The 23,479-nt window shown below is 43.8% G+C and overlaps 1 protein-coding gene and 1 pseudogene across 5 annotated transcripts in view; both read left to right on the forward strand.

The window, feature by feature from the left end:
* The first annotated feature begins 3,405 nt into the window (after positions 1-3,405).
* Positions 3,406-23,479, forward strand: part of LOC118152377 (uncharacterized) — a 31,044-nt gene continuing 10,970 nt past the window's right edge. The window contains exons 1-8 of one of the 5 annotated variants that reach the window (XR_013533273.1): positions 3,406-3,489; positions 5,691-5,808; positions 6,927-7,114; positions 7,775-7,866; positions 10,087-10,175; positions 15,235-15,620; positions 17,427-17,549; positions 18,971-19,029. Coding sequence is in view for 1 of the 5 variants with exons in the window: in XM_078367772.1 (XP_078223898.1) it covers positions 15,577-15,620; positions 17,452-17,549; positions 18,971-19,029 (201 nt within the window). In the remaining 4 variants the exon portion in view is untranslated. Of the gene's footprint in view, positions 3,503-5,690; positions 5,809-6,926; positions 7,115-7,774; positions 7,867-10,086; positions 10,176-15,234; positions 15,621-17,426; positions 17,550-18,970; positions 19,030-23,479 lie in introns of all 5 variants that reach the window. The other 4 variants (XR_013533272.1, XR_013533274.1, XM_078367772.1 and 1 more) reach the window with 4 other exon arrangements.
* LOC118152546 (U6 spliceosomal RNA) lies at positions 16,825-16,924 on the forward strand (annotated as a pseudogene).

Below are 23,479 nucleotides of genomic sequence, written 5' to 3' on the forward strand. Positions count from 1 at the left end.
CCTTTGTTTTGAGCCTTTGTGTATCCTTGCATGTGAGATGGGTTTCCTGGATACATCACACTGCTGGGTTTTGGCTTTTTATCCAATTTGCCAGTCTGTGTCTTTTGATTGGTGCGTTTAGTCCATTTACATTTAGGGTTAATATTGTTATGTGTGAATTTGATACTGCCATTTTGATGCTAGCTGGCTGTTTTGCTCGTTAGTTGTTGTAGATTCTTCATTATGTTGATGCTCTTTAGCATTTAGTGTGATTTTGGAATGGCTGGTACTGGTTGTTTGTAGTGCCTCTTTCAGGAGCTCTTGTAAAGCAGGCCTGGTGGTGACAAAAAATCTCTGAGTACTTGCTTGTTTGCAAAGGATTTCATTTTTCCTTCACTTATGAAGCTCAGTTTGGCTGGATATGAAATTCTGGGTTGAAACTTCTTTTCTTTAAGGATGTTGAATATTGGCCCCCACTCTCTTCTGGCTTGTAGAGTTTCTCCCGAGAGATCTGCTGTGAGTCTGATGGGCTTCCCTTTGTGGGTGACCCGACCTTTCTCTCTGGCTGCCCTTAGTATTTTCTCCTTTATTTCAACCTTGTTGAATCTGACGATTATGTGCCTTGGGGTTGCTCTTCTTTGGAATATCTTTGTGGTGTTCTCTGTATTTCCTGCAATTGAGTGTTGGCCTGTCTTGCTAGGTGGGAAATATTTTCCTGGATAATGTCCTGAAGAGTATTTTCAAGCTTGGATTCATTATCTTCGTCACATTCTGCTATGCCTAACAAATGTAGGTTAGGTCTCTTCACATAGTCCCACATTTCTTGGAGACGTTGTTCATTCCTTTTTGCACTTTTTTTTCTGATCTTGGTTTCTCATTTTATTTCATTAAGTTCATCTTCGACTTCTGATATTCTTTCTTCTGCTTGGTCAATTCGGCTATTGAAACTTGTGCATGCTTTGCGAAGTTCTCGTATTGTGTTTTTCAGCTACTTTAATTCATTCATATTCCTCTCTAAGGTATCCATTCTTGTTATCATTTCCTCAAATCTTTTTTCAAGGTTCTTAGTTTCTTTGCATTGATTTAAAACATGTTCTTTTAGCTCACAAAAGTTTCTCATTATCCACCTTCTGAAGTCTAATTTTGTCCTTTCATCACAGTCATTCTCCATCCAGCTTTGTTCCCTTGCTGGTGAGGAGTTTTGGTCCTTTCTAGGCGGCGAGGTGTTCTGGTTTCGGGTGTTTTCTTCCTTTTTGCGCTGGTTTCTTCCCATCTTTGTGGATTTATCCACCTGTTGTCTGTGTAGTTGCTGACTTTTCGATTGGGTCTCTGAGTGGACACCCAGATTGTTGATGATGAAGTATTTCTGTTACTTGGTTTTCCTTCTACCAGTCTAGCCCCTTCACTGTATGACTTTTGAGGTCCACTCCAGGCCCTGCTTGTCTGGGGTGCACCTGTAGCAGCTGCAGAGCAGCGAGGGATGCTACCAGTTTCTTTTTCTGCTATCTTTGTCCCAGAATGATGCCTGCGAAATGTCAGTCTTTTGGATATAGAGGGGTCAGGGAGCTGCTTGAGGAGACAGTCTGTACTTTGTAGGAGCTCAAGTGCTGAGCTGTGAGCTCTGTTGTTTGTTCAGGGCTGTTAGGCTGCTATGTTTAATTCTGCTGCAACATAACTCATAACAAAACCCTTTTTTTCTCAGATGCTCTGTCTGGGGGGGGTTTGGGGCTTTCCTTGTGAGTGTCTGCCTTGCTGTCCTGCCCAGCTAGGAGGCAGTCTAGTCACTTTTTGCCTGCCGAGGCTCCACCCTGTTGATGTGAGGTTTGCCCTGTTGCTGCAGGCTCTGCCCTTCTGCTGCGGTCTCCACCTTGTTGCCACAGACTATGCCCTGTGGCAGAGTCTCTCTGTTGTACCGGGTTGCCTCGGCAATGCAGGCTGCGTCAGCAATGGGTGTGTACCTCAGTAGGGGCTGATTGCCTCGGTAATGGCAGACGCCCCTCCCCCACGGAGCTGCACTTTAAGGAAACCTCCTCACAGGGAGCGTTTGGAATCACCGTTTTGTTTGTCACACTGTGCTACCCCAAACGCTGTTTCCCTGGGATTTCCTGGACTGGCTCACTGTCCAAGTCCCGTTCAGTCTCAAGTTCAGCCCTCTCAGGTCTCAGTTTGCCAGTTCAACAGGGCACCCGTAACAGTGCGCTTTTGTATGGAGTGCTGGGGAGCACCTCTGTACTCCGGCACGGGCCGCAGCTGCACCGGCTGCCAGCTACACCAGCCTAGGCCTCTGCCTGGCATCCTGCATCTCTTTTATACCTGGGAATTTCCCCGTTCTGTGGGTAACTAAGATCCGTCTGGAAATGCGTCCCCAACTCACCCTCTCCGTGCATCCAGTGAGAGCTTCAATCCTGGGTTGTTCTCACACCACCATCTTGAGTCCTCCCTCCCTTTTTATTTTTTAATACTATTTTTTGAACTCAATTACAATAACAGAAGTAAAGAAAAAATTATAAAAGTTAAAGAGCAATGCAGGGCATGGTGGCTCATGCCTGTAATTCTAGCACTTTGGGAGGACAAGGCGGGTGGATCATGAGGACAGGAGATCAAGATCATCTTAGCCAATACAGTGAAACCCCGTCTCTACTGAATGTACAAAAATTAGCTGGGCATGGTGGCAGGCACCTGTAGCCCCAAATACTCAGGAGGCTGAGGCAGGGGAATTGTTTGAACATGGGAGATGGAGGTTGCAGTGAGCTGAGATTGTGCCATTGCACTCCCACCTGGCAACAGAGCAAGACTTCGTCAAAAAAAAAAAAATTAAAGAGCAATACAGATTGAATAATTATTCTTTTCTACAAATTGTATTTAAATGATATCCCTTTTTTTTTCAGTTACAGCTCAAGCTGTAAAAGCCAAGGATCCAGGATGACCTTGTACTTTTATTCCAGTCTCATGTGGAAGATCTTTATGTAGAAAGACTTCCCAAAGGATTTTTTTTTCTGAGACAAAGTTTTCACTCTTGTCCCCCAGCCTGGAGTGCAGTGGCATGATCTCGGCTGGCTGCAGTCTCTGCCTCCTGGGTTCGAGCAATTCTCCTTCCTCAGCCTTCTTATTGGCCAGGCTGGTCTCAAAATCCTGAGTTTGTGATTTACATGCCTTGGTCTCTGAAAGTGTCGGGATTACAGGTGTGAGCCATTGTACTCAGCCAATTTTACATATTTTTATCTTTTATTTTTAATTTTTCTGCGTCCAACACTAAGTCATGCCAGTGTTAGCTTTTGAAACATGAACACTGCCCACATCTGACTGGCATGCAACTGACATTTTCTTTTAGAGTTCTGATTGGCTCCATTTGAGGGGGGCTCTGTGATGTCACAAGGGTGGATTTTCAGTGAAGTCACAGGGACAGAGATGTGTTCTCTTCTCCTCAGAGTGAAGCCTGGTAACTGCAATGTCTCAGCTAGGTCCTGTGTGTTGCTGGCTGGAAAAGGGCAGTTGACAAACTCTGACCCGGTACAGTGTTTATGTAGGTCAAAAATAGAAAACTGTGTCCAGGTGTGGATGAGGTAGGGGGATCCCTTCAGTCCAGGAGTTCAAGAGCAGTCTGGGCAACATGGTGTGACCCTGTATCTGTGGTTTTACCTCAGCCTCCAAGTTACTTGAACCCCAGGGTTCAAAGCTGCAATGAGCTATGATCCCACCACAGAAGTCCAACCTTTAGGCAGAGGTAAACCCTGCCTAAAAGAACAAAAAGAAAACTATCCAAGTGTGCAAGAGTAGGAGACTGCTTAACGAAAACATGAGGCTTCCTGAGCCCTGTAATCCCAGCATTTTGAGGGCCGAGGCGGGAGGATGGCTTGGGCTTAGGAGTTTGAGACCAGCCTGGGCAACATGATGAAACCCTGTCTTTATAAAAGATAAAAAATTTAGCTAGGTGTGGTCCACACCTGGCCTAATTTTTGTAGAGATGTGGGGTGGTCTAGCTATGTTGCCCAGGCCAGTCTTGAACTCCGAGGTTGAAGCAATCTTCTTACCTTGTTCTTCAAAGTTGTTGGGATTACACACGTGAGCCACTGCCCCTACCTGGGTTAGGCTATTTAATAACATAAGAAAGTGCTCAGGCAGCTCAGTGGCTCATCCCTCTAATCCCAGTACTTTGGGAGGCTGAGATGAGCGGATCACCTGAAGTCAGGGGATCGAGACTAGCCTGACGAAAATGGTGAAACTCTGTCTCTACAAAAAATACAAAACTTAGCTGGGGGTGATGGCAGGCTCCTGTATCCCAACTACTCAGCAGGCTGAGGCAGGAGAATCATTTGAACCTGAGAAATGGAGCTTGCAGTGAGCCGAGATTGTGCCACTGCACTCCAGCCTGGGTGACAAGAGTGAAACTCTGTTTCAAGCAAAGAAAGTTAAAGAGCAATACAGATTCAATAATGATTCTTTCCTGCAAATTGTGTTTAAATGTTATCCCTTTTTCTTTTTGTCCTTATACCTCAAGCTGTAAAAGCCAACGGTCCGGTGATGATTCCATACCCTATTTTCCAGTCTCATGTTGAAGATCTCCATGAAGAAAGCCTTCCCAAAGGAATTTGTTGTTGTTCTTCTTGAGACAGTTTTCACTCTTGTCACCCAGGTTGGAGTGCTATGGTGTGATCTTGTCTCACTGGCTCTTGGGTTCAGGCAGTTCTCCTGCCTCCCAGTCGCCCACCACCATACAAGACTAATTTTTGTGTTAGTAGAGAAGGGATTTTTCTATGTTGGCAGGGCTGGTCTTGAACTCCTGACCTTAGGTGATACTAGGTGGAATAATGGGGATGGGTGTGATTGGGGCAGCCTTCATGATATGCGATGGGCATGTTCTGCAGTTGACTTCAACTCTTTCTAAAACTTCCACTTTTTACTCTCAGCTCTAACAATTGGTTCTTTTTTATTTTATAGAAAGCTTGTTAGAATTAGGTTTATATATTTTCTTGTTGAATCGACAGAATAATTTTATTTAACATCATTCTTTAGTGTGACTGAAAGCCTCTAATTTTTTACTGTTGTTTGTTTATGGGCATATTTCTTTTTCCAGATATGATAACTATATCATTTCGTGTGTTTCTTATTTCAAAGAGTTTCTATACTAGATCCTTTCAGATTTGGTGCTAATAACATGAAGTAAGAATTTAATACAAACCTTAGATGTTAGAGGAAAGCCAATCTAAGATCAAAGAAATTAATCTCTTTCAATTTGAGTTGTGGAGGTAGAGGAGGCAATTGGATAAATTAGTCCAGAAGTAAGGAGAAAAATCTGGCAGTAGATGTAATTTTGGATTTTATAGTAGTGTTTTGATAGCACTTGTTGATGTCACCAAAATAATTCATCAATGAGCTCCCTCACAGCTCCCCATTTCTTTTTAAAGAAACCAGGTCTTGTTATGTTGTCTGGGCATGACTAGAACTTTTGGGCTCATGTTATCCTCCTGCCTCAGTGTCCTAAGTGGCTGGGGCTACAGGCATGTGTTACCATGCCCAGCTTTGAACCACTCTGAGCCATCAGGTTGCAAAATATTTAAATTTACATACAAAGGTGCAAGGGAGATCTCTATATAAATAGCACCATGTGAATTGCTAGAATCTTTCTTTTTAGAATCCTGTTTGGATGTGGCTTCAGAGCAGGGAATAGTAAATTAATTTTTGCTTTATTTTTGTTTTTGTTTTTGAAGCAGATTCTCACTCTGTTGCCCAGGCTGGAGTCCAGTGGCATGATCTTGGCTCACTGTAACCTCTTCCTGCTGGGTGCAAGTGATTCTGTTGCCTCAGCCTCCTGAGTAGCTTGGATTACAGGTACCTGTCACCACATTTGGCTAATTTTGTGTGTGTGTATTTTTGGTAGAGACAGGGTTTCACCATGTTGGCCAGGTTGGTCTCTTAACTCCTGACCCAAGTGATCCACCTGCCTCGGCCTCCCAAAGTGCTGGAATTATAGGAGTGAGCCACTGCTCCCGACCACTTTTTTTAAACACTTTTAAATTATAGTTTATATGCCTATTCAAAAGTAGAGAAAATAGTACGATAAACACTAAAATACCCGTTCCTCAAGTTCTGTGATCATTAAGATTGTCCACATTTTGTTCTGCTATTCTTTTACCTCCCTTTGCAGGAATATTATAAAGCAAATCGCAGTCATCGCATCATTTTATCTGTTCAGTGTGCATCCCCGCACAGCCACTCCCTCATCATATCTGACAAATTTAGCAGTGATTTTTTGGTGTCAACTCATATGTAGCCCTTAGTCGAGTTTCCTTACTCTTATGTGAACAGTATCACATTTCCTCATTATCTGAAAACATGTTGTTTTAAATCTGGCTTTAAACAGTCTTCATGTGTTAACGTTGGTTGTTATGCTCTTTTAATCTCAGTCAGCCTCTGCTTACTATTTTTCATTCCCATTCCATGAATTCTTTGTGGAAAGTTAATTCTTGTTAAATAGTATGCTCACGAGGTTGAAGGGGTAAAGAACATTGATCTCATGGCTGCAGTGCAGATGAAAGTGTAGCCTGAAATGCTCTACTGTAAGGCAGCCAATGGAAGAGGGTTATTACAGTCACGAGCAGATAGTAGCAAAAAGCTACTTCCAAATAGTGTTTATGGCTGGGCACATTGGCTCATGCCTGTAATCCCAGCACTTTGGGAGGCCAAGGTGGGTGAATCAGCTGAGGTCAGGAGTTGGAGACCAGCCTGGCCAACATAGTTAAGCCCTGTCTCTACTAAAAATACACAACAATTAGACAGGCATGCTGGCAGGCACCTGTAATCTCAGCTACTTGGGAGACTGAGGCAGGAGTATTGCTTGAACCCAAGAGGCAGAGATTGCAAGGAATCGAGATCATGCCACTGCACACCAGCTTCAGTTATGTTGTTTATTGTCTATAATGATTTTCTTTCTTTGTCTTCTGTTTAAGGATATTGAAAAACAAAGTTTAATCTTTGAAGATCGTTTTTAAGACCAAGAATTTGAAGGACATGCGAATGATCTGTGTGTGGAAGAAGTACTGGAAGACATTCCTTTCAGAAGTCCCTCATGATAGGGAATCCCAAGGCTGGAAAACATCATTCAAGTGGGCAATCAAATTAAATTTGTTATTAAAAGGTAAGATGATAACCTGCAGACCCAAATTCGGTGTCTTCCCTAAGAAGAGATTAATTTGATTAATTTGGGCCTTTTGTCTCCCTCTCATCATGACTTCTTTGTACTTAGAATTCATGTTTAGTTCCACGTATTAAACAAAGATTTATTTAGTATAAGTATCAGATGAATAAAATATGCCCTTCCATACAGAATACAGTGTAAGAGATGGGCTAGGGTGTCATCAACTTTTAGAGGGTGATTGTAGCTAATTGACTCCTTGTTCATTCTTGCATTTACTCAGTATAGAAGGAGTCACAGATGTTTTAAGTTAACATGCTTGTGGATAATTAACATGGTTAAAAGAGTGGTTTTAAGAATGATAAAAACTTTTGGTTCTGAGGTCCAGAATAAACACCATTAAGAAGTAATTATTTTTCAACTTCCCCCTTAGAGGAGCAGCTAGTATGAAGTTTACATGAGTAAACGGAGTCGAGAAAAAGGAATGTGGGGTAAACAGACTTAACCAGGGAAGCTTTTATTATCTTAATCTTCACCTTATGACTTAAAGCTCGAATGTAAGAACTGGCTGTCTTCAGCCTGGCTCATTAAAACTTTTCGGCTTCCCAAAGGTTTGAGACTATGCTCTATACTTCCCTAATATTTCCCTTAATATTTTTCCAGCCACCCTGAGTGAATCCCAGCACTGCCCTACATAAAATATATCCTTCATTATATTTCCTATTTGATGTCTGACCCCCCTCCTCCACTAACATGTAAGTAAGGGATGGGATTTCATCTGTTTTGTTCTGTTGTAACCCTAAATACCTAGAAGGTGCTCAGTAAATATTTGTTGTTTGAATGAATAAATCAGCCTATTATTGAATCAGTCAGTCCTGTGAGGAAGGGACTTCTCATGCCAGTGATGCATATCTGTATGATAGCTGGCATAGGGAGGGATGTGGTCAGAATGGTTCTGTCCATGTGGACTAGTTTTGCTTAGCATAATCCCAGCAGGCTCCTATTGGGGTTAAGCCACAGTTTCACCCTTATTAATTAGTATCATTCTTTAATCATAAAGCCAGAGGATATTAATATTGTAATTGATCTGGGAGACTATTCAGTCTGCTTTTCTGTTTATTGATGTGACAATAACAGAGCCTAGAGAAAGTAAGCTGATTACTCACAATCATAAAGCTTTAGAGGTCAACCTGAAATTAGGCTTCTGATGTGAGATTCTGTAGTGTTTCCTTCATGTGTTCCCCCTGGCTGAGACAGTTCATGGGCTTTCAGGTTTGACATTTTTCTCTGCAGTCTCTAAGCAGAGGCTTTTATGTGGACATTCTAGGTTAGCACAGATGGGCAATGACCCTGCAATGTGTGCATAATCCCAAAGGCCAACCACTGTGGATGGGAACTATCCCAGATGTGTCAGGAGTACCACAGGCGTGCTCACTTCTCTATTCATTGGAGCTGTATACAGTGGAAAGAAAACCCAAACCAAGACACTTTGCTGCTTCAGTTCTTTTATTACATGTCACAGTCCAATATGTCTCCATTTAAATTCAGACTTTTTGATGAATCATCAGACCAGCTGCAGGCCCTTTGGGTCAGAAGTCTTGATCTCACCAACTGTTCATTTTCTTAATGGACTTCCTTACTTCAGGCATTTGTGTGTAGCTGGTCCATTGTGGAGTTGTCAGAGGGGTGTGGAGCCCTCTGTTTTTGGGACAGTCAGTTCTGTCTCTGTAGCATGTCCTGAAGCAGGGCTGTCTCCATTCTCTTTGTGTGTGAAGTCTTGTGTTAAGCAGGGTGAAGTGAGAGAGGACTCCTAAAGAGAAAACCTCCTTTAGCATTGGCTGAAACATGTTCATGAACTGACCAAGATGTAATTGGATGGCATGAAAAAGGCTAAAATTTATTTAATTTCTTGCTATCTGGTTTGTGGTACATGGTGCCTTAAATTGAGTTTAGAAGAAACTTTGCAGATGGAATTTTGTTCTGTTGCCCAGGCTGGAGTGTAGTGGTGTGATCTCAGCTCACTGCAACCTTTGCCTCCTGGATTCAAGTGATTCTCCTGCCTCAGCCTCCCAAGTAGCTGGGATCACAGGCACCTGCCACCATGCCTGGCTAATTTTTATATTTTTAGTAGAGATGAGGTTTTACCATATTGGCCAGGCTGCTCTCAAACTTCAGACCTCAAACGATCTGCCCACCTCGGCCTCACAAAGTGTTGGTATGACAGATGTGAGCCACTGTGCCCGGCCGAGGGTGTCATATTTAATTCCATTCCCTGTGGCCTCTTTTACAATACCAATCAGCATGGAGCCCATGGTTTTGCTGCACCTAGTCTTACTCAAACAAAGGCTCTGGACTTTCATAGTTTACACTGACATATTCTAGTTTGCCTCTGAAATGTGCTCTGAGGATGCTGACTTCCAGATAACCATTCTTGGCTTCCAGATAGTTATTTTTGGGTGAAGGGAATTTCAAGCCTTTTGAGTATAGTAGCCAACCACTTAGCTTCATTTTGGTTTGGTTACAAAATTTATTTTAGCTTAGTTTTCTTAGATTAAGTGGGCAAAGACAGAGCAGAAGATTTTGGGAGGCTGCAGTGGGTAGATCACGAGGTCAGGAGTTTGAGACTGATGTGGCCAACATGGTGAAATCCTGTCTTTACTAAAAATACAAAAGTTGGCTGAGCATGGTGGTGCGTACTTCTAATCCCCACCACTTGGGAGGCTGAGGCAGGTGAATTGCTTGAACCCAGGAGTCTCTTGAGAAGTTGGGACTACAGCACATGCCACCATATTCAGCTAATTGTTTTTTTAATTTTTAGTGGAGACAAGGTTTCTCTATGTCACCCAGGCTGGTTTCAAACTCCTGGATGTAAGTGATTCACCTGCCCTGGCCTTTCAAACTGCTGCAATTACAGGTGTAAACCACCATGCCTGTTTTTCTTCTCATTTTTCTCTCTTCCTTTCCTTCTTTGGTAGATGGAAATGTGTCAGGTACCAGCTATTCATCCAATGACTGCTCCTCAGTTCCAAATTCACCCTTCATTGCCTGCTCTGCAAACATAGAGGTGGGTTCCTTAAATGTTTCCTCTGTCAACTGGTGCATTATTAAATGTTGTCAGTACATGGTGCTGTTATAAGGGGCGTTCTAAGAGGCTTTTCTTTCTAGTTATGTGCACATCTTCACAGATGCTGAGCTTTTGCAGCACCAGGCTGCTGCCCTGCATGGTGCTTAGCAGCAGGCAGTGACCAGCAGTTTCTCTGCATTTGCCTGGGTGGTTTTGTGGTGAGACAACTGTTTACTAATAGGTTAAGCTAGCACCCTAGATGGTGGATTTTCAGCAAATTGCAGAGGGCATATTGCTTGCATGTTCTACCATGTGGTAATGCAGCAATTCTGCTATTGAATCACCCATGACTGTGCCCTCTCCAAGGGGGCCTGGATCTCAGCCTTAGTGGGGAATCCCCTCCTTGGTCACTCTATCTCAGCGTAGGGACAGTAGGAAGTTACTGCTCATTGTAACAGCTGGTTCTATACTTTGTTTTTTTGAGGCAGGGTCTCTCTCTTTTGCCCGGTCTAAAGTGCAGTGGTGAAATCATGGCTCACCGCAGCCTTAACCTCCTGGGCTGAAGCAATTTTTTCACCTCAGCCTCCCAAGTAACCAGGACTACAAGTGTGTGCCACCACACCTTGCTTTTTTTTTTTTTTTTTTTGTAGAACCAGGATCTCACTGTGTTTCCAAGGCTGGTCTCAAACTGCTGGCCTCAAGCAGTCCTCCTGCCTTGGCTTCCCAAATTGCTGCAATTGTAAGCATGAGCCACCATGTCTGGCCTCTGCTAGCCCTATGTTCTCTAGAGTTCTCTTTACTTTTGTAGCCAATCTCTCATATGGTGTTCCCTTGTTATATAATTGCTTTTTTTATTTTAAATTTTTCCACTTTAAACTTTGGGTGATTTGTGTCTTTTGATTGGACTCTGACAAATACAGAACTGATGCTAGGAAGGGTTCTGGGAGAAAGACCCACACAAATGGGATTTGGGCATAGGTTTGGTTATCCACGGGGCAGCGTTGAGCTTCTTGTCAATGGGAAATGGGGTGCTGGTGATTTTTAGGAAGTGACCTCATAATGTTTCAAGCTGCCACTTAGTGTTGATTGCGATGAAATGCCAGCTGAGACACATGCCTTAGGAGCTAAGTGGCTTCTGTACTTGACCACGATGAAGACTGGTGTGGGGAGGGTCCTTTTGGATGCAATGGAGCAGGGGCACCTAATCCCTGAATCACAGGCCTGTACTTGGCCACACAGCAGGAGGTGAGCAGCAGGTGGGCGAGCAAAGCTTCATCTGTATTCATGGCCACTCCCCTCTTTGCCGCCTGATCTCCACCTCCTGTCAGGTCAGTGTCAGCATTAGATTCTCATAGGAGCAGGAACCCTATTGTGTAACTGTGCATGCAAGGGTTCTACCTTGCTCTGTCTTTATGAGAATCTAATCCCTGATAATCTGTCAGTATCTTTCATCACCCCCAGATGGGACCATCTAGTTTCAGGAAAACAAACAAGCTCAGGACTCCCACTGATTGTACATTATGGTGAGTTATATAATTATTATATACTACAGTGTGATAATTACAAAGTGCACAATACATGTAATGTGCTTGAAATATTCCAAAATGGACCCCCTGCCGCCAGTCTGTGGAAAAACTGTCTTCCATAAGATTGGTTTCTGGTGCCATAAAACCTGGGGACTGCTGCACTTGAGCACTCACACAGAGAAAAACGCAAAGCTCACGTCTTAGCACAAGTCATGTTCTAAGATCCAGGGAGCTTCCATGATAGCCCAAACACAATTCCGTATTTCTTGTTTCCACAGGGTTGATATTATTAAAAATCAAACACAAACTTAAATGTGTGAATTGCTGAATTACAATGACAGTTGAATTCACTGCATCACCAAGGTTTTCATGAGAACTTTGGGGAACTAATAGGTGAAGAATGGGATTCTTTTTCTTTTTGAGACAGTCTCCCTCTGTTGCCCAGGCTGGAGCACGGTGGTGTGATCTTGGCTCACTGCAGCCTCAGCCTCTGGGGTAGCTGAGGTATGACCACAGGTATGAGCCACCACACCCAACTAATATTTTGTGTTTTGTAGAGATGTGGTTTCACCACATTGCTCAGGCTGGTCTTAAACTCCTGGGCTCAAGACGTCCACCCTCCTTAGACTTCTAAGGTTTTGAGATTATAGGCAGCAGCTTCCATGCCTGGCCCTGTTTTCTTCGATACTGGTTTATCGGGAAGGCCTCCAATTGTCTTCCTGACTTCGAGGTTTGCTCACTTCAGCCTGTTCACTGAAGCCAGAGGAATTTTTCTAAAAGGCAAATTTGGGTCAAAATGGTTCTTGATTAAAACCTGCTGGTGACTGCCCATTGCAATTAAGATAAAATCAAAACTAATTTGGCCACAGGGCCTGGTAAGCACTGGCCTTGGCTTACCTTTCCAGTTTTATCCTGCACAACCCTCCCCATATCCCTCCCCTCCAGCCACGTGGAATGTCAGTTTCCTTAGGGGACTTTACTGGTGTCCTTCAGGAAACCTCCCCCTACCCTCATCATCACTCTTTGACTCTCATCTTCGCTTATCTTTAGCCTCAGCCGAGGTGTCTTGCCCCATTCTCTATGATGCGAGAAGAAGCCCGTTGGGAGCATTTCATTCCCACTCTGTGCTTCTGTCATTGTGCTCCTCACAGTCTGGGAAGTGTTGGCATACGATTGCTATATTAGTTTGTTTTGCATTGTTATAAGCATACATGTGAGGCTTATAAATAAAAAAGGTTGGCCAGGCACAGCAGCTCATGCCTTTAATCCCAGCACTTTGGGAAGCTGAGGTGGGTGGATCACAAGGTCAAGGGATTGGGACCATCCTGGCCAACATGGTGAAGCCCCATCTCTACTAAAACACAAAAATTAGCTGGGCTTGCTGGTGCATGCCTGTAATCCCAGCTACTCAGGAAGCTGAGGCAGGAGAATTACTTGAACCCAGGAGGTGGAGGTTGCAGTAAGCCTACATCGTGCCACTGCACTCCAGCCTGGATGATAGAGTGAGACTCCATCTCAAAATAATCATCATCATCATAACAAACTTAGCTACGTATGGTGGTACATGCTTGTAATCCCAACTACTTGGGAGGCAAGATCACTTGAGCCCGGGAGATGGAATCTGCAGTGAGTCATAATCACCTCACTTTCCTTCAAGCCTGTGTGACAGAGGTGAATTCTGTATCCAAAAAAGAAAATAGTTATTGGGGAAAAAAGACTAAACAAGCAAAGGGGTCAGGAGAGTCCTGTGAATGTGGGTCATGTCAGCAGAGTGTAGGGACTACTGGGCAGGAGGGACTTGAAGAACAGTGTGGAGGAGACAAGGTCTTTCTTCCTAAACAGTTTGCCCTTTAGCATGTAGATCAAATATCCCACATTGGCTGCTGGTGACTGAACTGGGCTTCCTGTTTCTGTGTTTGGTTTGACCATCACAATGTTGAAAAACCTTTGAAGTGAATACCTTGCCATTTGCTACAGTTCCTCCTGGTCTCTGGCATTGCTCCAGCCTCCTTTCTTCATGTAGCTTCCCTGATCTGCTGAGACCTGTGTTTGCTCTCCCTGCAGATGGGTGGGTAGGAGGCGATTTAAGGAGGAACATTTAATATATGAGATTTTATATGTGTACATATGTGTATATATGTGTGTTTGTGTGGTGTGTGTGTGTGTGTGTGTGTGTGCATACAAACATAAATAGATGGGGTGTGGTGGCTAAAGCCTATAATTCCAGCACTTTGGGGGCCAAGGCAGGAGGATTAGTTTGATCTAGGAGTTCAAGACCAGCCTAGGCCACATAGTGGCCTTCTCTACAAAAAATTTTAAAAATTAGGCATGGTGGCATGCACCTGTAATCCCAGCTGCTTGGGAGGCTGAAGTGGGAGGATCACTTGAGCCCAGGAGTTGAAAGCTGCAGTGAGCTGTGATCTCACCACTGTGCTCCAGTCTTGGTAACAGAGTGAGAGCCTATCTCAGAAAAAAAAAAAGAGAGAGAGAGAGAGAGATAAATAGATCCAGCACTGGTGGGATTATACTTTTGAGTGCTCTTTAGGAGAAAATTATATTTTAGTATTTCATTCTTCCTTAAATTTTTTATATTCTAGCAAACAATTTCTTCAACAAGGAGAAATAAATCTCATCCAAAGAGCCCTAGGAGGAAGGGCAGACTAAGAAAGTCAGAAGCACTGTAGTCATTTTGAGCAGCTTTTATCTTCGGACTGCTAAGCTGGCCAGTGCCAGGCTGGGTCCACTTTTTCTCCTCTTTAATTTCTCAAACTGAAAGAGTCCTGCTAGAATCTGAAGTCATATCTGTAGATCAGCATTGACTCAGCAGTCTGCTATGTTGTGAGGTCTTACCCCAGGAACTACAGAATACAAAATGCAAAAGGAAGCTGGAATAGAGCATCTCCCGGTGAAATGAGAGCGAGAGATAACGGCAGTGCCCCAATGGAGACAGCCAGCTGTTATTTGGCAGTGCCTTGTGGAAAGGCTGTACTTTGGTTAGATCTCCACAATCTGGAATGTGACCTTCAATATTATTGGTCCACAAACTCTAGTTTCTCATGTTTCCTGCATAGGTCAGTGTCATAGGGAGTGGTTCATCTTAGCAGAACTTCCTGGATTTCATGGCGGGTGTTCCATTTATTGACAAAGGAGGCATATTTCTCCTCTGGTAACTAGAAGATTTGTCCTTTCCCTTGGGACTCCCTTGCAGGTTCTTGGAAACCTAAACAGAGGATGCGGAAAGGCTGTGAACACGCTTGCTCGTCCCTTCCTGTCCTACAAAAGAGCACACCTGTTGTGTAACCGGAAGACCCTTTTTATTAGTCAAGGCTGGACAGACTGAGGGGTGTGTGTGTGTGTACACATGGTCTCACTCTGTCACCCAGGCTGGAGTGTAGTGGTGAGATCATTGCTCACAGCAGCTTCCACTTCCTGGGTTCAACTATTCTCCCACTTAAGCCTCCAGGGTAGCTAGGACTATAGGAATGTGCTGCCATACCCAGTTCCTTTTCTAATTTTTTTTTTTTTTTTTGTAGAGATGAGGTTTCACTGTGTTTCCAAGGCTGGTCTTAAACTCTTGGCCTCATGGGATCCTCCTGTCTTAGTCTCCCAGTGGGCTGGGATTAAGGATATGAGGCACCTCACCTGACCTGCGATGAGTTTTCGACAATGTCATTCCTTTTGTACAGAAGCACCTAAGCTGAAGAGTCCCTTGAGAACAAGTACTATCCTGTGGTTTCATAAACTTTCTTCCATTTATGGTTCTTGCCAAGTTAAATTTAAATTACATCTTATGAAGATGGATAAACCCAAGTTTTCCAGAGCTGGAATATAGAAAATGGATGGACCTATAAGTCCTACTCACCCATAGCCAAGGCATGGAGACCTCAACACACCTGGGCCCTAGACATCACCTTTTATTGTGAGTAGCTCTGAGATAACACTTCTGGTTGGTAAGTGCCCACTGGCCATAGTTTATGTAACAGCAAGTGAAGGAATGAAGAGTCAACAAAATATTTTCTGTTCCCAATTCTAGCATGAATTTGATTAGATAACTATTCTATGAAGAATTTTCATATGCCACAGTTCTGACCAAATTCTCAAGTGAACTGAAAAATTATATTTAAAAGTCAACCTTCTTTCTCACTCTGTTGCCCAGACTGGAGTGCAGTGGTGCAATTATGGCTCAGTGCAGCCTCAACCTCCTGGGCTAAAGCAGTCCTTCCTCAGCTTCACAAGTAGCTGGGACTACAGATGCTTGCATGGATTTTGGTATACACAGATATTGGGGAGCTGGACCCAATCCCCCCATATACCAAGGGACAAATTGTATGTTTTGTTTTGTTTTTGAGACAGTCTTGCTCTGTTTCCTAGGCTGGAGTGCAATGGCACAATCTCAGCTCACTGCAACCTCCACCTCCCAGGGTTAAGAGTGGGCTAAGATTACAAGTACCTGCCATCATGCCCAGCTAATTTTTGTATTTCTGTAGAGACAGGGTTTCACCATGTTGGCCAGAATGGTCTTGAACTCCTGACTGCAGGTGATCTGCCTGGCCTCAACCTCCCAAAGTGCTGGGATTACAGCTGTGAGTCTCTGTGCTGGGGCTTTTTTTTTTTTTTTTTCGAGATGGAGTTTTCCTCTTTTTCTCCCAGGCTGGAGAGCAATGGTGCACTCTCAGCTCACCACAGCCTCCACCTCCTAGGTTCAAGTGATTCACCTGCCTCAGCTTCCTGAGTAGGTAGGATTACAGGCACCACCGCACCTGACTAATTTTGTATTCTTAAGTAGAGATGGGGTTTCTCCACGTTGGTCAGGGTAGTCTTGAACCCCTGACCTCAGGTGATCCACCTGCCCTGGCCTCCCAAAGTGCTGGGATTACAAGTGTGAGCCACCGCACCCAGCCTCTATCTGTTTTTACAATTATACTGTTAAATACATGATGTTCCATGACAGTGGTAAATTTTTAATGACAATTTTTAATTGAGTGGAATTACCATAAGGATAATAAAAGTAGCAGCTAATATTTACTGAGCTGTTACTAGGTGCCTATAAATACCATAGATTTCTAAATTCCCCATAACTCTTCCTTATTTTGCTTAACCACTCTATCTTAAATTACTCATGCTTGCTTCAGTAGCACATATACTAAAGTTGGAACAATAGAGAGATTGGCGTGGCCTCTGTGCAAGAATGACGTGCAAATTTGTGAAGTGTTCCCTATGTTTTTAAACAGAAAAATATTACTCCTAGATTTTCACTGTGTTTGTGCGTATGACCTTTTGTTTAGGTTGAATTGTATCCGAAGATGATATTTCCAGAAATGAGATTACTGTGAGTCACAGGACATTAGCATTCTTGTTACACTTGATGTAAACTGCCGAGCTTTCAGGCATGGTGGCTGTCGGCCTATAATTCCAACACTTTGGGAGGCTGAGGTGGGAGGATTGCTTGAGGCCAGGAGTTGGAGGAGGCAGTAGAGTGAGTCACTGTATTCTTTTTTAAAAGTTTCCAAGCTTTACCCTGGTGGAAGGCTTGTATACAATTTAAACATCACTAATAGTAAAAGAAAATGCCCATTTCACTGCACCTTTGCTGGCACAGGGTACAATAACAAGTTATGTTTTGTTTGATTATTTTTAATAAAAGACCTCAAAAATTTTGTTACATTTTAATATATATTTTCTTATCTTAGTTTATTAGCTTTCTTTTTCTTTCTTTCTTTTTCAGATAAAGTTTCACTCTTGTTGCCTAGGCTGGAGTGCAACGGCACAATCTCTGCTGACTGCATCCTCCTTCTCTTGGATTCAAGCCATCCTCTCGTCTCAGTCTGCAGAATAGCTGGAATTACAGGCATGTGCCACCATACCTGGCTAAGTATTTTCAGTAGAGACAGGGTTTCTCCGTGTTTGTCAGGCTGGTCTTGAACTCCGTACCTCAAGTGATCCAACTGACTCAGCCTCCCAAAATGCTGGGATTACAGGTGTGAGCTACCGTGCCCAGCTTGCTTTCTTTTTTGCTCCCTCTCCTTTGTTGGGAGACCAAGTCTCACTCTGTAGCTTAGGCTTGAGTATGGTGGTACAGTCTCGAGTCACTGCAGCATTGACCTCCTGGGCTCAGGTGATCCTTCCAGCTCAGTAACTGGGACTATAGGCACATACCACCATGTCTGGCTAATTTAATTGATTTTTAATAGAGATGAGGTCTTGCCATGTTTCCCAGTCTTGTCTGGAATTCCTGGCCTCAAGCAATTCTCCCACTGCCCCTCCCAAAGTGCTGCTATTATAAGCGTCAGCCACCAAGGCTGGGCTATCCATGTCTTTTCTGTTAATTTATAGAGTTAACTTGTTTTTTACTAATTAGATGATCTATATATTTAATCTTTTATTAAATTATAAAAATAGTAAAGACTTTTAAATGAAGAAGTGAAAATTTCCTTTACGCTTTAGACCCATAATCTTATCTCAGGATATAATTGGCCATATTCTTCAAATACATATGGGCTAATTGAATATCACTTCTCATTTTTATATTTCGTGGACATCTGTGTCAATTTCTATTGATCTATCTGAATCCTTTTCATGGTTGCCTAATGTTTTATTATGTGGATATATCACAATTGACCAGTCAGCCTCTATAGCCATTTAGGCTCCTTTTAGCCATTTGCTTTGAGCTCTTTATATCATTAAAAATTAACCTCCTCAGCTGGTTGTGGCAGCTCACACCTGTAATCCCAGCACTTTGGAAGGCTGAGGTGGGAGAACTGCTTGAGGGAAAAGGATCACCACCAGCCTCGTCTCTAATAAAAGTTAAAGATAACGTGAGCTGGACATTGCGGTCCACACCTGTAATCCCAGCTACTGGGGAGTCTGAGACTGGAGGATTACTTGAGCCTAGGAGGTCGAGGCTGCAGTAAGCTGTGATCACACCACTGCACTCCAGCTTTGGTAACAGTAAGAATGCATTTTTCAATAAAATGAAAATTAGGTTGAAAGATAGCTGAAGTCCTGCAGGTTGAGTCTGCAATGAGCTGTGATTGTACCACTGCGGTCCAGCCTAGGGGATAGAGCAAGATTCTTTCTCAAAAAAGTAAAATACTATAAAAATTAACCCTTTAGCATATCTCCCAGTAACACCTTCCCTCTTATGTTTTTCCTAGAAGCTCTTGAATTTTGTTAGCTTTTCACTTATCTTTTAAAACTTTTATGGGATTGGATAAATGTCTGCCTCATTCCTTCTTTTATTTTTAAAGAATGTCTTTTTGTCACTTCCAGCTGGATCTACCATGAAAGACATCAGAGTTCAGGAGGATACTGGGCATCATGTTATTCAGGTACAAAAAGACTTGGACAATAACTCAAAAATGATCAAATAATAGTGCATGCATCATGTGCAATGGGAAGCTCTTCTGGAGAGTGGGAGAAGCTTCTAGATAAGGTGACAGTGAAACTGACTTTTGAAAGATGAGGAAGAGTTGTGTGAGACTAGGGAGCTAAGGGGGATGTGGAGGGATGGGGAATGGGCAGGGAAACCAGCACTGTAAAGACCTGGACAATTAAGATGGCACATTTGGTTCAGGGAATGGGGAATTAGGTGTGGCAGGAATGCTCTGGAGAGACAGTAGTTTGCTTGTATGGAATTTTGCCTGAGAGACCTCACTACAGTTTCTAATCTGGTGATGTTATTATCCATCACTGTCCCTATCAGATAGTTTGGAATAGGTATGATGATCACAGTAACATCAAGCATAATATTTCATGAATTCTCACAAAGTCACAGGCAGGTACCAGTTATCCCCATTTTATGAATGAGGTGATAAAGACAGGGATAATAGGTGATTTCCCCAAGCTCACATGGGTATTAAGCTGAGTCAGCTGTAGGGACTGCTTTGACTTTAATGCTTGCTCTTTTCATGAGCATCATGTATTGCTTCTCCTATGCAGTTAGGCAGGTAGGTGAAAGAAAAGCCCATGTTTCTCTCTAGTCACACATTTTGACTGACTGTGTGTATGGAGCTCATACACCAAATTCTCCAGTGTTCTGGATAGTAACTGGGTATCCCACAATGTTATTCTGACACTACCTGGAGCTGACGCAGACCCTGCAGGTTAGGCGTTTAGTCCCATGAGACTACCCCCACTTTAGATGCCAATGGCAAGTATTAGGTTTTCTCCTGTACCTTTGACCAACCTATTACAAATAGGGAGGTTCTCATGACCCCCTTCTTTGATTTAATCATTTGCTGGAACAGCTTACAGAACTCAGAAAAACAGTTTATTTTCCTTTTTTCTGAGAGACAGGGTCTCATTTTGTTGCCCAGGCTGGTGTGCAGTGTTGCAGTCATAGCTCACTGCAGCCTAAACTGCCTGGGCCCAAGTGGTCCTCCCCCCTCCCTAGTAGCTGAGACTACATGCCTGCACCACCACATCTGTCTAATTTATTTTTTTGTAGCGATGGGATCTTGTTTTGTTGCCCAGGCTGGCCACAAATTACTGGGCCCTAGTGATCCTCCCACCTCAGTCACTTAAAGTGCTGGGATTACAGATGTGAGCCACCACATCTGTCAGTTCATTTTCTGTTCCTGGTTCACTGTAATGTCTCAGAAACAGCCAGTGAAAGAGATGTGCATGCTGGATGCAGTGGCTCATGCCTGTGATCCCAGCACTTCGGGAGGTTGAGTTGGGAGGATCTCTTAAACGCAGGAGTTTGAGTTCAGCCTGGGAAACATGGTGAAACCCTCTCTCTATAAAAAATACAAAAATTAGCTGGGTGTGTTGATATGCACCTGTAGTCCCAGCTACTCAGGAGGCTGAGGCAGGAGAATCACTTGAACCCAGGATGCAGAGGTTGCAGTGAGCTGACATCATGCTACTGCACTCCAGCCTGGGCTACTGAGCAAGATTTTGTCTCAAAAAGTAAATAAAAATAAATAACTAGGTGTGGTGGTGTGCACCTGTAGTTCCAGCTACTAGGAAAGCTGAGGTGAGGATGCATTGAGCTGGGGACTGGGGAAACTTAGGTTATGGTGAGCTGAAATTGTGCCACTGCACTCTAGCCTGGAGAAAAGAGCCAGAACTTGTCTTTTAAAAAGAAAGAAAGAGGAAAAAGAAAGAAGGAAAGGGAGAAAGAAATGAAAGAAAGATGGATGCCCAAGGGAAGGTAAGTGGGAGGTACACAGAGCTTCCATGCCCTGTGTTCAACACGCCGCCCTCCCAGCAGCTCCTCTGTTCAGCAACCAGAAGCTCTGCAAACCCTGTTGTCCAGGGTGTTTACAGAGGCTGTACTATGCAAGCATGATTGATAAAATCTTTGGCCATTGGTAATTCAGTCAATCTTCAGCCACTCTCACCTCCTGGAGTTCAGCAGGTGAGGCTAAAAGTTCTAAGCCTCTAATCATGTGGTTGCTTTCTCTGGCAATCAGCCTTCCTCCTGAAGAAATCAAGGAGCGTGCAGCCACCCAGTCATCTCAACTGGGGATAAGAATCCCCAAATGAATCTTAGCATGCTGGAGATCCCAAAGTTCTTAGAGTCTCTTGTGTTAGAAAGCTGGGGCCAAGACCAAATATTAAAACTAAAGTTGCTCCTATCAACCTCTATGACTGAGGTCTTTATAAGCATTCAAAGCTCTGTGCCAGGAACCGTGGACAGAGAACAAGTATATATTTATTTTCTTTTTTTTTTGAGACAATCTCTCTGTGTCATGTAGGCTGGAGCACAGTGATATGATCATAGCTCACTATAGCTTTGACCTCCTGAGCTCAAGTGATCTTCCCATCTCAGACTTCAGAGTAGCTGGGACTACACATGCATGTCACCCATGCCCAGCTCATTTTTGTAGAGATGAGATTCAGTTATGTTGCCCAGGCTGATCTCAAACTCCTGGGCTAAAGTCATTATTTCACGTCAGCCTCTCAAGTAGCTGGGACTGCAGGCGCTCACCACCATGTCTGGCTAATATTTATTGTTATGCTTTTGTAGAGGTGGGATCTCACTATGTTGTCCAGGCTAGTTTCAAACTCCAGGCCTTAAATATACCTCCTGCCTTGACTTCCCAAAGTGTTGGGATTATGGGTGGGATCCACCATGCCCAGCAGTCACAAAGATCCTTATAAAAGAAAGAGGTTAGAAGAGTCAGAATTGGAGCAGGAGATGTGGTGGTGGAAGCAGAGTTAGAGAGGGAGATTTGCAGATGTTTCACTTCTGGCTTTAAAGATGGAGTTAATGGCCATGATCCAAGGAATGGTGGTGGCTTCTAGAAGCTGGAAAAGCCAAAGGAACACTTTAGAGCCTCGAGAAGGAATGCAGCCCTGCTGACACCTTAACTTTAGCCTTATTAGACCTAATTTGGGCTTCTGATTCGCAGAACTGTAAGTTGGTAGATTTGTGGTGTTTCAAGGGACTAATATAGAGTAGTTTGTGGCAGCAGCAAGAGGAAATAAACATGACACCAAGCATCGTAGCTGATGGTGGTAATCCCAGCACTTTAGGAATCCTAGCAGGAGGATCACTTGAGGCCAGGAGTCCAAGGTCAGCCTGGGCAACATAGTGAGACCCTGTCTCTACGAAAAATTAAATTGACCGGGTGTGGTGGCTCACTCCTGTAATCCTAACATTTTGGGAGGCCAAGGATCACCTGAGGTCAGGAGTTTGAGACCAGCCTGGCCAACATGACAAACCCCCATCTCTACTAAAAATATGAAAATTAGGCACGGTGGCACACAGCTGTGATCCCAGCTACTTTGGAGGCTGAGGCTGAAGAATCAGTTGAACCTGGGAGGTGGAGGTTGCAGTGAGCTGGGATTGCACCATTGCACTCCAGTTTGAGCAAGAAGAGTGAAACCCCATTTCAACATAAAACAAATTAGCCAGGCATGATGGCATGCCCCTGTCGTTCCAGCTACTAGGGAGTCTTGAGGTGGAAGGATCGGTTGAGCCTAGGAATTCGAGGTTGCAGCGAGCTGTGATTGCACCACTCTGCTCCAGCCTTGGTGGATCAGAGTGAGATCTTGTTTTGAAAAAAAAAAAAAAAACATGAACACGGTGGAAATGGAGACAGATGGCGGTGTTAAATAGAAAGGTCAGGGGTGGCCTCCTAAGTGAAAATTGAGCAAAGACTTAGAGGGGAAGGAGGTGGCCGAGGTGCTGAAGGAGGAGCATTGTGGGCAGAAACAACAGAATAAAGTGTCCGAGGCTCTGGAAGGAGGCCAGTGGAGCAGGAGAGGGTTGAGAGAATTAGGGGAGGAGGCCATGGAGTTGCTGGGTGGGGATCGGTGTAGATTGTGTAAGCCCTGGGAGGTTATTGCTGGGGCTTTGGCTTTTACTTTGAGATGGGACCTGTGGGAAGATTCTGATCTGATTTGTCTCCTGATCTGTCAGGAGTTGATCTGTCAGGACGTGATCTGTCTCCTGATGTAAAAGCATTCTCTGGCTTCTGAGTTGAGAAAGACTGTGGGAAGATTTGGGTAGAAGCATGGGGGTCAAGCTGTGGTAACATCCAGGTGGAAGATGATAGTGGTCCTGACCAGGGTCATGGTGGTGGTGAGAGATGGTCAGAAGAGAGAAGTAGGGGGGAGGATTCCAGTGAGTTGCTGGGTGGAGATCTTCAGTACATGGTGAAGACAGTCAACAGGATTTCCTGACAGACTGGATGTGGGGTGTGAGAGAAGGCAGGGGTCAAGGTTGAGTTTGATTCTTACTGAATTATTAAGTGTTGAAAACTCTACAGCCTTGTCCAGTGTTACCAAATATGGGATGCTAGATTAAAGAAATCTCTTCAGGTGCAG

Source organism: Callithrix jacchus, chromosome 3, assembly GCF_049354715.1.
Source record: "Callithrix jacchus isolate 240 chromosome 3, calJac240_pri, whole genome shotgun sequence".
Lineage (NCBI taxonomy): Eukaryota > Metazoa > Chordata > Mammalia > Primates > Cebidae > Callithrix > Callithrix jacchus.